Genomic DNA, 13963 nt, shown 5'->3' with positions numbered 1-13963 from the left:
ACAGGCGCTAATGTTTACATCATTACTTCCCAATTTATTTTGTCTTCTGCCAATATACTTAACATGTTATCAATTATTGATTACATCCTTAATTAATTAACTAACATAACATCATCAGAGATGTATTTTATATACACTATAATATAAGAAATGGAAACAGAAAGTAAAATTAAAACGTTTCGCTATGTTAGGAAAATTTTATTCACTTCAACAGGGGACAAAAGGATTCACAAGTTGGGACGGAAATGAGGGGTATTGAAAACGGACAGTTTTATTAAAAAATACCAACAAGAGGTTCAGGGCGGACAAAGGTTCATGTTCCCTTTTCCGGAATGACAGGAAGTTATCATTTTACATCCGTAATTTATACACGTTTGAGGGACTATATACTGGGGGCAAGGGCAAGTCATGCTCCAGCAAGGTAGGCCACATAATAGGCTGTGGGGTGCAGGGCCTATGTTCCCTGTGGTTAATATGTGAATAGCGCCACAACTTATTTTAACCAAAAAGGAAAAAGAAAGAAAAACTAACTGCTGACAGCAATATGGAACTTATAGACCGGTTTTATTGTTAAAAAATACTGATGATTTAATTTTCAAGCAAACATACGGTGATTTTCTTTACCTCGTAAAACTTTTTTGCGATGTTCATATTGCAACTATACGAGAAGTTTTCAGACGGATTATGATTAACTTGGCGTGACATGACGTGAGTTACCCCGATTGTTACACCCTTGCACCCCCACCCCCCCCCCCCGCCTCCTGCCTTGTTACCGTGCACCGCTGTTCTTGGTGGTTAATTGAAATCGGATAGGCTCCATCCGCCATAACAGGATAGCCCTCCATTGTTTATATTGTAAACTTCCTGTTCTTCTACTTCATGGAGTATACCTACATTACATTTCACATGCAGCCCCCAATATATGTACAATGTTGTATGTACATTAAAATAGCTAAGTTAGGATAATAAAAGGAAACATTTTCCAAGATGTTTTCTGTTTGGACTATATTCCTCTTTACAAAACCAAAACTAACGTTACCGCAATCAGAGAAAGAAAATTATATTTCTTAGAAGTTGCATCGCGCCCTCTTTATTCTAAAGTTCTTCGCAGTATTGTTGGTTGAGATCATTTCCTCACTGGCTTTCGTTACAAATGTATCCATGCATTGAAGAGGCTTTTATATCATGTTTGTTTTTGTAAATCTCATTTGCTTTATTAACCTTTTTTTGTTGGTAAGCCTTGAAGAATTTTCTGAACGGAAAGAATAACTCAGTTTTAACGGCAGTCGTTCTGTAGTTAGTGTGGTAATGCATGCACACTTACATCGAGAAATGGATCTGATTATATGTGTATCGTTTAATTATAAGTGCTTCACCCACTGGAACGGGATTGCACCATGTTGCCTAAAAAAGCCCATTATCGTCTTCGAAGATAGGCCCGTAGACAGGACCCCGCCCCAACCTGGCCGGGCCTATATATAATGTGGAGGGGAGAGCGATTTGGCGATACGCAGTAAAAGTACTGTAATGAGCAAATTGTACGTCTGATTGGTCGATATTTCAACTCATTTTCATGGTTAGTCGACAATTGGAGACACTTGTAACAAGCAAAACAGGTCATCCCAATGAACTAGGTTTCTATTTACATTTGAACTAGTTTTTAACGCCACCGTGCATTCAAATTTTATAAACTGAACTCCGAATAGTTTCATTATATTAAAGAAAATTAATTATTTCCTATTGCGAAAGAAAAACATCTCCTGATTTATATGTCACAAGAAATGAAAGCCGAGTTATTCATAGTAATTAAATATCTCATCGGTTTCATTTATCATATTTCCTCTGTTATGATTGTGGCAGTCAAAGAAATAGTACAGGGGCAAAAGAGTGGTTTCATGAAGTCACTTATATATGTATGGAGGTAATAAATTGTAAAATATTGTTTTTAAAACTTTTTAAACGCGCAGCCACGGTTGAGGGCGGCGGGAATAGGTTCACCGATAATTCTCTGCCCCCCCCCCCCGGCATACTTTTTTTATATCATTTGAGGAATAGGTTCTGCCTGCCAACATCCTTAAAAAGGAACCCACCCCCACCCCCCGCCAAAGAAGTCTAGCAACTTATTGTTCTAACAAATAAATAGTCACAACCTGTCTGTTTGAAAAGGATTCAAATACTACAAAATGCAGATGAGTGGTTTTTAATATATAACGTTGAATAAAGTATTGATTATCATCTGAAAAGGCCCATGTTCGCTGAATAATAGTGATGAAATGTATATTTTACAGTAAACGATCTATGGTTTGTCGGAGGTGAGGTTGGGGGGGGGCGAAAAATATCGGTAGATACCGATCTTATTAAAGAAACAGCGATGTATTGGAAAGCATCCGTAAAATGTAGGCTACAGAATGCCAGCGCTCCGGCGAAGGTTGATTCCAAAATTCATACTTGTTTAGAGCAAAATTCTTGTTGGAAGTAATTTTTAAGGCAAAAAAAATCATGAAGGGAGAGGGGGGGGGGTAGTAATTGGGTGGTCGCCAGGGAGTCATCCCTTTTGTATTTTGAAATTATTCAAAAGCTGAAGAAACTCTTTAAAGAAAGAAACGGTGTAAACGAATAAAGCATGTACGACTAAAACGTTCCGATTGAGATTAAACTTTTGTACAAAAGTGATTTGGTGAAGTCGTCATTCAACATTAATCAGATTATAAGTTTCATGATATTGTACTTCATCTGTGTGTTTTGTTCTTGGGATGGGGGAGGGGCTATGGAAAGGGGGGAGTAGTTGGAAAGGGGGATGGGGTGTAGCTGGTTGAAGGTGATCATGAGACGGAAATGGGTGCACGACAGGATTTTATGTTGGATATTCATCATTGTGGATGTAGGCCTGTCTAATGTAAGCAAAAAGTCCATGATGATTCAGCATTCGGTAAAGTTTGTATATAGTCTTCAAGGAAGAGGAGAAACTTTAATTCCTGTATAAGCTTGTGTTCTTTCTATATACATGAAATGTCTTTGAAAGTCCAGTTTTGAGGTTATTGTTATACCATGGAGCTATTTATAGCTCCATGGTTATACTAACCTTCAGGCATATATTTTCCCTCGTGTTACAGCTTTGGGCACTACAGACGTATACCAGGCATTGATGGACCTATATACATGCATGGGCGGCCTAAGAAGAGAAATCCAGAGGAGGTGGATAACCGATTTGTTTTAAATAACTTTCAAAGTAATTAATTGGTTGACCGGTTTACAACAAAAGGATTAATAGTTGTTTGTCGGGTGTCTGGGTCTAGTAGTATTTGCGTAGAAAGGAGTACGTTGGATGCATTTCTTTTACATTTGGCACCACTGGTCAGTATATGGTACCCCCTGGCTTTCTCTGTTGACGAAAGGATTTACTTTGAATTCCCATTGAGATAGTTTCTTGACCATTTTTTTACTACTTTGGTTCTCCGGAGTAAATGGAGAGTAAGTTCCCCTCCTTTCCTCTTTACGGACGCCCATGGATCCATAACTCGAGGTTTCTCTAATTGCCAAAGCACAATTCCGTGGTAACCGAGAACACAATCTAGTTTAATTATTATAACGTTATAGACGTGCTCACTTGTAAAGCAATGAATGATAGTGTCCACAGTAGTATGTTATGATAAGATCCAACTCCTTTGGAGTGGTCGGAAGATAAACATTAGCGGTCATATTAACCCTCCTCCCATGATAAAAAAATATCTCGGATAAGCAGGTGTTACCGAAAATGTGAGAACTGATCTAGTGGTCTTCAATTAATCGGCAGGTGTAACTGCGTATACGTAATATCAACAAATATACTGTTGGTGATAATATTTCAAGTATTGATTTCAAGTATTTATTGATAACCAAGCAATTATATAACTAAATTATTTTTTATTATTATGATCAAGTTTCATCAGATGATGATGATGATATCGCCAACACATATTTTGACGATAGTGACGGTTGAGTTGATGTCAATTAATAGAGGGCGCCGTCCGTGAGTTGCTGATAATGATCTCCGACTGATTGATCTCCGACGATATCACAAGTGCCATGATAGATATCTGCAACTTAAATTGTTGATATAAGTAGCGTATGTACACACAAAGGTGAAGAATTATAAATATTTGAGATTATCAATAAAAAGATATTCATCATATAAATATTGTTGTCTCATTGTGCAGGTGATATACAAATGGATTCATAGATAAAATTAAATGACTATTGTATTTTGTAACTATTTCAGCATAGAAAGGCGGACAAGCGACTTAAGAAAAACCAAGGTATGGATGATGCTTCCAGCTAATTGATCTAAGGATGAATATTTACCCACCCACCACACCTCAATGAAGCGCATCCTGTATAAATGGTATCCCTGCTGAGAACAATTAGTTTCACAACAAGTTGAACCATTTTTAGTCTTTCTATTGAATTTTGACGAAACATTACGAAGAGGTTGCAATTCTGAAGTAAATTTCAAGTTGAGGGAGGAAAAGGGGGAGAGGGGGGGGGGGACGAAGTGACTTTGTGAAGCAATTACACGTTGAAACCATATTGATGGAAACTTCGGAGGGCCTAAATTTGATTTCAACATTACACGCGCGTAGTTACTCATTACTGGTCCTGCCCTTGGAGTTCCACTCGATCGTTCCGCGAAATCTTGAACCTGCATTGTACAAGTATCATCAGTGGCGTGTACAGGATTTCAAAGGCGTGTGTGAGTGGGAGGGGAGGGGGAGGAGCCCGGGACTGAAAACGAAAACAAGAGAGTGAAAATAAAGCATGCGCACAATGGTACCAAATTTTGTATTGACTTTGAACAATGAAAGGTGTTTCCGCGCACTTGCTACAGCTCATAGCTTTCCAATCAACAATCACACAATTACAAACCTACCAGCAGAATCCCCGCAAATTGTTTGCTTGCCCAAATGCTGCAGTTTCTTCATCGTCCTCTAATACGTTTTCCTCCTTTGATCCTCCATCGGCAGTGGTTTACTTCGGTCGATCGCGGAAGTAGGAAGGAAATTCAGTTGTTAGTTTTCCCTTTTCCTTCGATTTTCTCACTATTATGGTACAAATACCCGTACGTTGCAAGTTTAGATTAGTAATAGCAGTGTTGATATGACGGTGTTAAAAAAGGGTGTCAATTTCCGTAGTCCCATTTTCACACCTTCACACTGAAAGCAGACAACAAATTTATCGGCTAAACAATACGAAGAATGTGCGACAAAAGTGCTTCGTGTTCTCAATGGAATGTGCGGTATGCAAGTCGACAATATGACTCTCTGAATAGGACAAAGATTTGACTTAAAGTAATGTTAAAGTAACCATTTGAATTAATCTTTTCAACTGCAATGTCAGATATCATCTATGACACCGTATATTAGTTAACTATAATTACTGATTAAAGGTAATAAAACGTATCCCGATGATTCAAAGCAATAGCAGTACGTGACTATGAGTAGCACCTGGCAACTCGTTAAACCCACGCAGCAGACAGTCCACTGCGTTGATTATCATGTGTTGTGAGAGGCAGTCATGTCTCATCAATAATAAAAGCCTAACACCTATACGTGCTGTGTGTATCGTACAGTCAGCTTAGGCCGATCTTCATTATCCATCTGTACTTTACCGGTACCGCTAGTAGTAGTACTGCATTCGAAGTTATTCCAGGCTGTAGAGAGGCAACTGAGGATAAGAAAGTTGGATCGACTGTTCACATTTAGCAGCTAGTTGTACATGGAGATAACGGATATTATCAAGTAAAGCAAGTCAGCGAAGACCCAGACCAAGACCAGTTTCGGGAACTGATCGAATTTCGGAGATAAATCCTAACTCAGACGATAGTTACCACTATGGAAGATTTAGGTGAGTTGGGAGTGTAACTGAATTAACATGAACTGAATTAACATGATGCACGTTATTAATTTATATAAGGCGCTAATTAGGATTATGTCGTGTCACTGAATTTGCCTAAAACTAAGAGCGATGTCATAGATCTAAGTTCTAACCCCAAGTTAACACTAATACTAATATGTACTGTAAATATTCAAGAAATCAGTGTGTGAAAAAACAAACAAACGAAATGTGGCAGGTAGCCTACATTTAGGATCCTAATTTTAATAGGCAGAGCCTAGGCCTACTGAGGCTACAGTAGCCCAAGCAAGCCACTATTAAATTAAACTAAAGTTAGTCCCTAACGTTACCTAGTTAGGCGTACTATTACTAAGCACTAGTAATGGAATCTTCTATTGGCCAATGATAGGGAGGCGTTGAAAAGATAGATTAAGGTTTGGATATATCTTGACTTGGCTACTTTCAATCTTTCATCTTGTGTAGCCTAACTTAAGCACAGTTTGTGGGTTAGGCCTGTGCACAATAACTTTACGAGGTTCATTGTAGCTTTGCATTTTTAATTTTATATACTGTATAAAGGAATATCATGAAACAAGTTTAAGTCTGATGTAGGGCCTTGTGTAGTAAATCACATGTTGGAAAAGTGCACCTGGAGGACTGCATGTGGCCTTTGGGAAAACATTCTATTTCTGTGGCCTACAAGGAGGTTTTCTAATCCCTAGTGCTAATGAAGCACTAAAACCTACATGTTATGAAAAACATGAAATGAGGTAGACTATAGATGCTTACTTAAGTTAGTTTTAGAGGCCTTTAGCATGTACTTTTGAGACATTGTTTCAAGATAGAAAATAGATAATGCACATGTAGAATTTACTGATCTATTATTTGACTATAATGTATATTTTCCAATTTCATGGGGAGCACGCAGATTTAGACAATATTTTCAATGTAGCCTGTGGAATCCATTTTTGTGTGTGTATGTTTGTAATCAAAATTGCAACATTTACAACTTTACACCAAGGCTAAGAAAATATAATGATTAAGATAATGGTAGACTACTGATGGTACTCAATGCTGTGGCCGAGTGGATAAAGGCGGTGGCATTTGAAGTGATGATGCTTAGCAGTGGGGTGGTTCTGGGTCATAGTCAGGTGGGTTTCTCATCCAAGAGCAATCTATGGTTTTCCCATCTTAAATGACTTCTTAAATTGAAAGATTCCAAATTTGAGTTAAAATGTTGAATTGGAAGCCACCCAACGTGTAACTTGTAATTCAATGGCCCTTGCGGGTTTCTCCCACATGTGTGGTTGATTAAAATAATTGCTGATTATTATTAAATTTAAATTCTTATTATTATTTTATTTGTTTCTAGCATTATTTGTACATTTCTGGTTTGAATGCAATGTTTAAATTAATTATTATTTGTTGTGTATTGACACAGACTGAGACTTAGCATGCATGCCCTAAAATATCATTTTAATCTATATACAGTATGTATATGATCTCTGCAGGAATGAAGTAAAAATGTAGGACTTCAGATTCGATCAAATTTGTAAGCAAAGTATTTTTCGGGAGACAGTAATAATTCGAACATTATTGATGCAGTTCCTTCCTCAATTGATCAAATTGTCATTCTATACACAACAATTGACCTCCTATTCTGACCTTGTTTTCTGTTAAATGCTTAAATTTCAACAAGTCTGATTCATAGTCCAGTCCAACTCGGCAGTGACTATGAACATTTGTTTATTTTTAGACTATTGAATGCATGTTGAGATATAGCACAATTTCTTGTGGTCATTCATTCCTGTGTTACCAAATTCTGCTATAACTCTTTATTTTCAAACTTTCTTTGTTTTACACGTAAATTTCATGTTTAAGTCAGTTTTCCACAACTCTCATTTCAATTTTGTTCATACTATACTGTATGTATTTGGTATTAATTTGAAATTAAACATTTTGGTTAAAAAAAACACGAAATATCCTAGTCAATTTCAACCATCACAGTGCATTGATTGCTACTGTGCATACAAATATGCATAATTTATTATTGTACTTTTAATTCAGTGCTACTTTATCGGTCAGTGTGACAATGTAGAGATGTACGGTTCTGGTAATCAAGTCAAAGGTCATCCATTACGAAACTCCCCAGTTTGACTAACCTCAAATTGCTAAAAGATTTCAAAGGAACTTGCCTGGACATTTCTCACCCTATAATTCATTATGGCCTATTTTCAGACATTGAAGAATGTTAAATTATCTAGACCATTAATGCCTTAGATTTATTTAAGGAAATTAATTAGGGTGACAGCATGGAGCTATAAACGATTAAATAGCTCCATGGTGACAGTAAGTGAAGTTTTTAGTGATGTTTGAACTTTGTATCATCTTTGGGGTTAATACTGAAGACCTTTTTAGACTTGTGAAAGGTCGCATTGAAGTGTATAATATTGTAGTGCTACCAATGGGCAAAGGGTAATAAAAACATTCTTTTTTTCAGAAGGCACCTATTAGGGTTTGCAGTGGATGGCCTACAGTACCATACGTTAACACTGAGGTGTTATTGGCCTAATTTCTCCCTCTCATCCTCATTGTTATTGTTCTTATGTTTCTGTTGAAAATGTATTCTAGACTCAATGAAGTACAGTACTAATTAATTTAGAACTTTGTCCACTTCTGCCTATTTTTTTATTTTCATTATCCTTATACTGTGGCCATATGATAGTACACCTGTGTGCAGTATGGACCCCTCTATTTTATTACTGTATGCACACCTAACAGAACCATGAAAGTCAATTCAAATGTCAAATTTTGCTGGTTTGCACTCTCTTGTAAGTAAGAACATGTACTAAAGTACATGTTTGTCCTTGGAATTAACAGAGTGGGGGCTTAGCCATTAGGTATATGTTCGCAAATCCTTTGCACAATTAGTTCCATGAGTGTTCAAAGAGAACCTTGTTAAAATATACTTGCTTGTATTTACTTGGCTCCCAAATATCACTCGTAAATATCCAAACCAGTAAGTTTTGGAATATATGTATGATACATACAGTATAGTGTGTACAAGCGTAGCGAAAAGAACTATCCACATGAACTCACTATAAAATATACATAATTCTGTAAATATTCATTATGAATAGCGATCAAAATATTATCAAGTCCATCCCATTGTTAAATATTTGTTGAACAATGCTCACACGATTACACCATTGGTATTATACATACATGTGCAAAAATTAAGAGCAAAACTTGAGATTATATTTTTCGCTCATGGAACTACACATTGCTACCGAATTACTCCTGTATTGACAAAGAGGACTACAATCACAGGTGTTCATAAAGTGAAAGTAGGATGTTACAGTTTAGTGCTAAAATAAATATTTCATTAAACACAAGTGAAATTTGATTCCATCATCATGTTCACTTTTATTCGTATAAAAGGCTGAGAGGTTATAGCAATTTTACATGTGAGTTTATATTTCAGTTAAATGGGGAATTGTTTTTTCCCCCCTTATTCCAAACATTTCGAGTCAAGACCTTTTAATCTTCTCTCATTCTGGCGGATAATCTCATCAAGATTGAGATGAAATCACATAGCTGAAGTCTGACAAGAAGGCTCACAGTTGCATCCCTGTGACAAAATGTGCACACAAAATCCTCACCAAAGATAACAGTAATTCGTTTGTTTCGAATTTATGACAGGGTATTTGTATTTCAGCCCTACATATCTATTATTAGCTGTTCTTGTACTTCCTTCTAGGAAGTCCATCCTCTTTGACTTGTTTTTAGTAGTTTCAGATTTTCCTGTTGATGGAAATATATCTCTTTCATCTTAGCTGTATGGGTTTGTAGGTGATGGAGAACCATATTAACATGATGGTTAAAAGGCTACATTGTTCCTTTTTGGAGGAAGTCTGCAAATTAAATTCTTAAAGTGTAACAAGGAAGTGCTTGTAATGTCATATTTGTGCAAACTTCATTTTTAAGGTCATTAGTGCTTTGTTTCAAGAAATAAACATTAATACACATGTGTAAAAAAAATTCCTATGAGGGGTAGTTGAACTTTTCTGTAATTTGATAAATTTTATAAGTTCCCTTCAAGATATCTTGGGGTTTCAAATAAGATGTGAAAATCACAGTGTCATTGTAAATGAAAGGTAAAGAATGTCATTAATAATTGGAATAAATTGATAAATTGAACAAAAAAGTGCAATATGTGGTCAGATGATTTATCTGAAAGTCACAATTAACATCAACATTTGAAGTAAATGTACAATATATGCCATATAGTCTCCATGCATTAGGTATGTAATAGAGTAGAACTATATACCCATATGTGAGATTTTGGTCTAAAATTTCAATTGATGACTTGTATATTGTATGATAAAAGTCATGTATAATTATTATAGCTTAAACAAACCTAATCTTTCCTTCAATAACATTGCACAAAAGCATATTATCAACCAAGTGCTGACAATAAATCGTGTAAACAAATGTGTTTTACGTATGATGCTATTTTTGGACTTTGAAACTAATTGTAAACAACTGCTGATCGTGCACACAAACCCGGTTTGCAATATTGTTTTTCTGTATATGGTGCAAGCGTAGGGTTAACTATTGTGTGGTGTACAGTACCCTTTTGTCCAGCAATTACATACATATTATATAGTACAGTAACTCTCTGTAAGTCAAACATTACTAAGACGGCTTCGACCTTGTACATACCTCATACCGAGGGGACTTTCTTGCTTCAATAAATATCCTGTTATTGGCAAAATAAGTGCAAACAATTGGTACCTTGAACTTGGAAGGCTAATTAAGTTTGCCCTTTTGTCTTTGAAATTTGACTTGCTTGTTAAAAAAAACAGGAATGGCATCTGCTAAACGACCGAAAGGTAGGCACAAAGGTTCCTTGGTTGTGATTGTTTTCATCCTATATATGTGAATACAGTACTCTCAAACACTGTCAGATGCTGTTAGTCCTCTGTATACAGTATAGATATGTTGGTACCTTGAATTGGAAGGCTAATTAAGTTTGCCCTTTTGTCTTTGGAATTTAACTTGTATATAGAATTGTTGTACTATTTTGTGGTTAGCATTGCATCATTTAGCCTCTGAAGAAGATCCTGCTAGGATCGAAACGTCAGGCCAACTTACTTTTACACATTCTATAATTACACAGGCTCTCTAGTGGATAAGCAGTTTGCTAACAGTTTTATTTTATTTTGTTTAGATATGTTGTATAATTTTGTGGTTGGCATTGCATCATTAACAGTAGGTAACATTCCATGTTATAGGCCGATATCTTCTGTGTGAAGATTTGTCACTAAAAGTGATTGTTTTTATCCTATATATGTGAATACAGTACTCTCAAACACTGTCAGATGCTGTTAATCCTTTGGATATAGAATTGTTGTATAATTTTGTGGTTGGCATTGCATCTTTACAATAGCTGACATACCATATTGAAGGGCCTATATCTTCTGTGTAAAGATTTGTCATTAAAAGTGATTATTTTAATCCTATAATGCTATATATGTGAATACAGTACTCACAAACACTGTCAGAGATGATGTTAATCCTCTGTATGTATAGATATGTTGTATAATTTTGTGGTTGGCATTGCATCATTAACAGTAGTTGACATACCATATTGTAGGGCCAATATCTTCTGTGTGAAGATTTGTCACTAAAAGTGAATGTTTTTAATCCTATAATCCTATATATGTGAATACAGTACTCACAAACACTGTCAGAGATGATGTCAATCCTCTGTATGTATAGAATTGTTGTATAATTTTGTGGTTGGCATTGCATCATTTACAGGCTTAGCTGAAATACCATATTGTAGGGCCTATACTGTATCTTTTGTGTGAAGATTTGTCACTAAAAGTAACATCTGTTTAGCCAAGTCTTTGTTTTTTTCTCTCACTTCAATGAGGGTTCTGTTGTATTTACTGTACACTAGAGAGTCACACACATAAATTTAGGGAAGGTCAGCCCTTGCAAAATTTCTAGCTTGGATTGTTCACAAAGGTTATATTGCCAATCAGTTAGGTCTGTATCATCTCTGTGGGTTTACTGTACATAGTCAGTGAACTGTTTATACTGTACAGTATATACAGTATATTATACACACATATGTAATGGTTTCTGACTACCTAAATTATTGACATGCCATGACAATCTCAACAGTGTGTGCTGCATGGACTTCCCAGGGTTTGGGACTGCCAAATGACAGAGATCAAGCAAGACCAGAAAGTATCGTGCGACTGTCATAATGTTGTCATGACAGCATCAGAAATGATTTTGTAAATATTTATTTTAAGTGACACCAGTACAACTTGTAGCAAGCCCAGAAATCAGGCACAATGGTGTAATATAATATTGCATTTATAGAACTAAAAGATGCATGCAGTAAATTGATCATAGGTAGGTACAGTACCTGCATATATACAGTATTTGTTCAGTAGCAGACCACGTTAAAAGTTAATCAGGATAATCTTTAGTCTCACTGATAGTGCCGTTGGGCTTATTACAGTGCATGTACCATGGGTTCTACTGTGCTTTAAGGTCTGCTGACTCCTTGAGTGAAAATAACTTGAGTGAAACTTGAGTGAAAATAACTCATTGAGTGAAAACGAACGAGTGGGACAAAAAGCTGATTACGTTGACAACTTGTTTTATTTCGGTAAGGCCAAGTAAGTAACCTATCTTGCAAATTACTCTGCAAATAACAAGAATAATAATAATAATAATAATAATAAAAATAATAAAATTAATAAAACACAGAAACAAGGAGTAGCTGTTCTAGGCGCTCAACATAACATGTCAATCGCAATCAAAACAACAAGTAAAGAAAAGAAAAGAAAAGAGTCGTTAGGTAACTCAATACAGACATACTATGGTCTACGTTTTAGTATTACATACATCTGCAAATTTGTCGTTTCAAGTGTTTAAAACAGCTGAGCCTGAAATATTGTATTACAAAACACTTTACATTTAAAATCAAATCGGATTTTAATGCATTGAAATAGCAAGTGTATATCATGTTACTTGACAGGTAATTTGCTTCGTCTTCAGTCACCATATTAGAGCCTTTTAAAAAAAAAATTGATCTTAACTTTTTTCACAAACTTTCACAAAGAAGAAAATGTCTTAGGTGGATATGTTTTTTTTGAAAACTATTTTTAAGGATGGTAGACATACATGTCATAACAATGGGACCCTACAGTACTGTAGCTAGAATGGTTTGGGTATGTTCTTGACTGCAGATTGAACACAGTACCAGGAGTACAGTCATTCTCCAGTATTATGAGGCAGGAATACAATTAAACAAATGGTAATCTTCTAATTTAAACAGAAACCAAAGTACTTATATCAGAGACAAAATCCAGAGCCTTCAAACCTTGCACACAAAGTTTAAAACTTTAAATTATTCACCGAGGATACACATATACTGGTAGGTGTACACAGTCTTGATAAGAGCTCTATGAAAATACAATACATTATCGCCTGTGGCTCGGTCAGTTAAATGTTTCTTTGATTGGCATATAGAATATGATACTGTTACTGTGGAAACAAACAAACTCATTAGAAAGGAACGTTATAGATTGAAACAGAAAGAAGGTAGCAAGTAAACTTTTTCATTACAGTGAACTTGAGCTTTGGGGAAATTTTTTTGTGTCAGGTGCAAATTCCCAACGTGTAATTAATCGTCACTTTTGGTCCAAATATTGATAAAGGAAACCCAGTGAACGAAATGTCAAGGAGGTCAATGGAAGAGGTCATGTGGTTATTGTATTGTAAAATGTAGATCAGATGATCACCACCAGGATAATTCAGTATCTGACTGATGATTTTTGATATACAGTACAATCAGGATCCAATGCCTATTACAGAGTGTTTAAGTCCCTCATAATCCGATCAGTTTCTGATCAGCTGTAGATCTGAGAAGAGGGTCCAAGTGTACAGTGCATCAATGTTCTTTAGTGCTCAGTGAAGAGATTGCCAGAGCCCACATCACAGAGATAGTGTATTGATTCTATTGAAGTCTTGTCTGAACTCAAATGTCATAGCAGTGCCCAGAATCATA

The 13963-nt window shown here is 35.9% G+C and overlaps 1 protein-coding gene across 2 annotated transcripts in view; it reads left to right on the top strand.

Annotated features, from left to right (window-relative positions):
• Positions 1-5447: 5447 nt before the first annotated feature.
• The window catches only part of LOC139981044 (paxillin-like), a 65110-nt gene continuing 56594 nt past the window's right edge, over positions 5448-13963 (top strand). The window contains exon 1 of one of the 2 annotated variants that reach the window (XM_071993158.1): positions 5448-5880. In XM_071993158.1, the coding sequence (XP_071849259.1) occupies positions 5868-5880 (13 nt within the window). In that variant the 5' untranslated portion in view covers positions 5448-5867. Of the gene's footprint in view, positions 5881-10603; positions 10764-13963 lie in introns of those variants that run through there. The other variant, XM_071993157.1, reaches the window with a different exon arrangement.

The sequence above is a fragment of the Apostichopus japonicus genome, chromosome 15, assembly GCF_037975245.1.
Source record: "Apostichopus japonicus isolate 1M-3 chromosome 15, ASM3797524v1, whole genome shotgun sequence".
NCBI lineage: Eukaryota > Metazoa > Echinodermata > Holothuroidea > Aspidochirotida > Stichopodidae > Apostichopus > Apostichopus japonicus.
The sequence above is the reverse complement of the archived record's forward strand: the minus strand, read 5'-3'. Positions and strand labels throughout refer to the sequence as shown.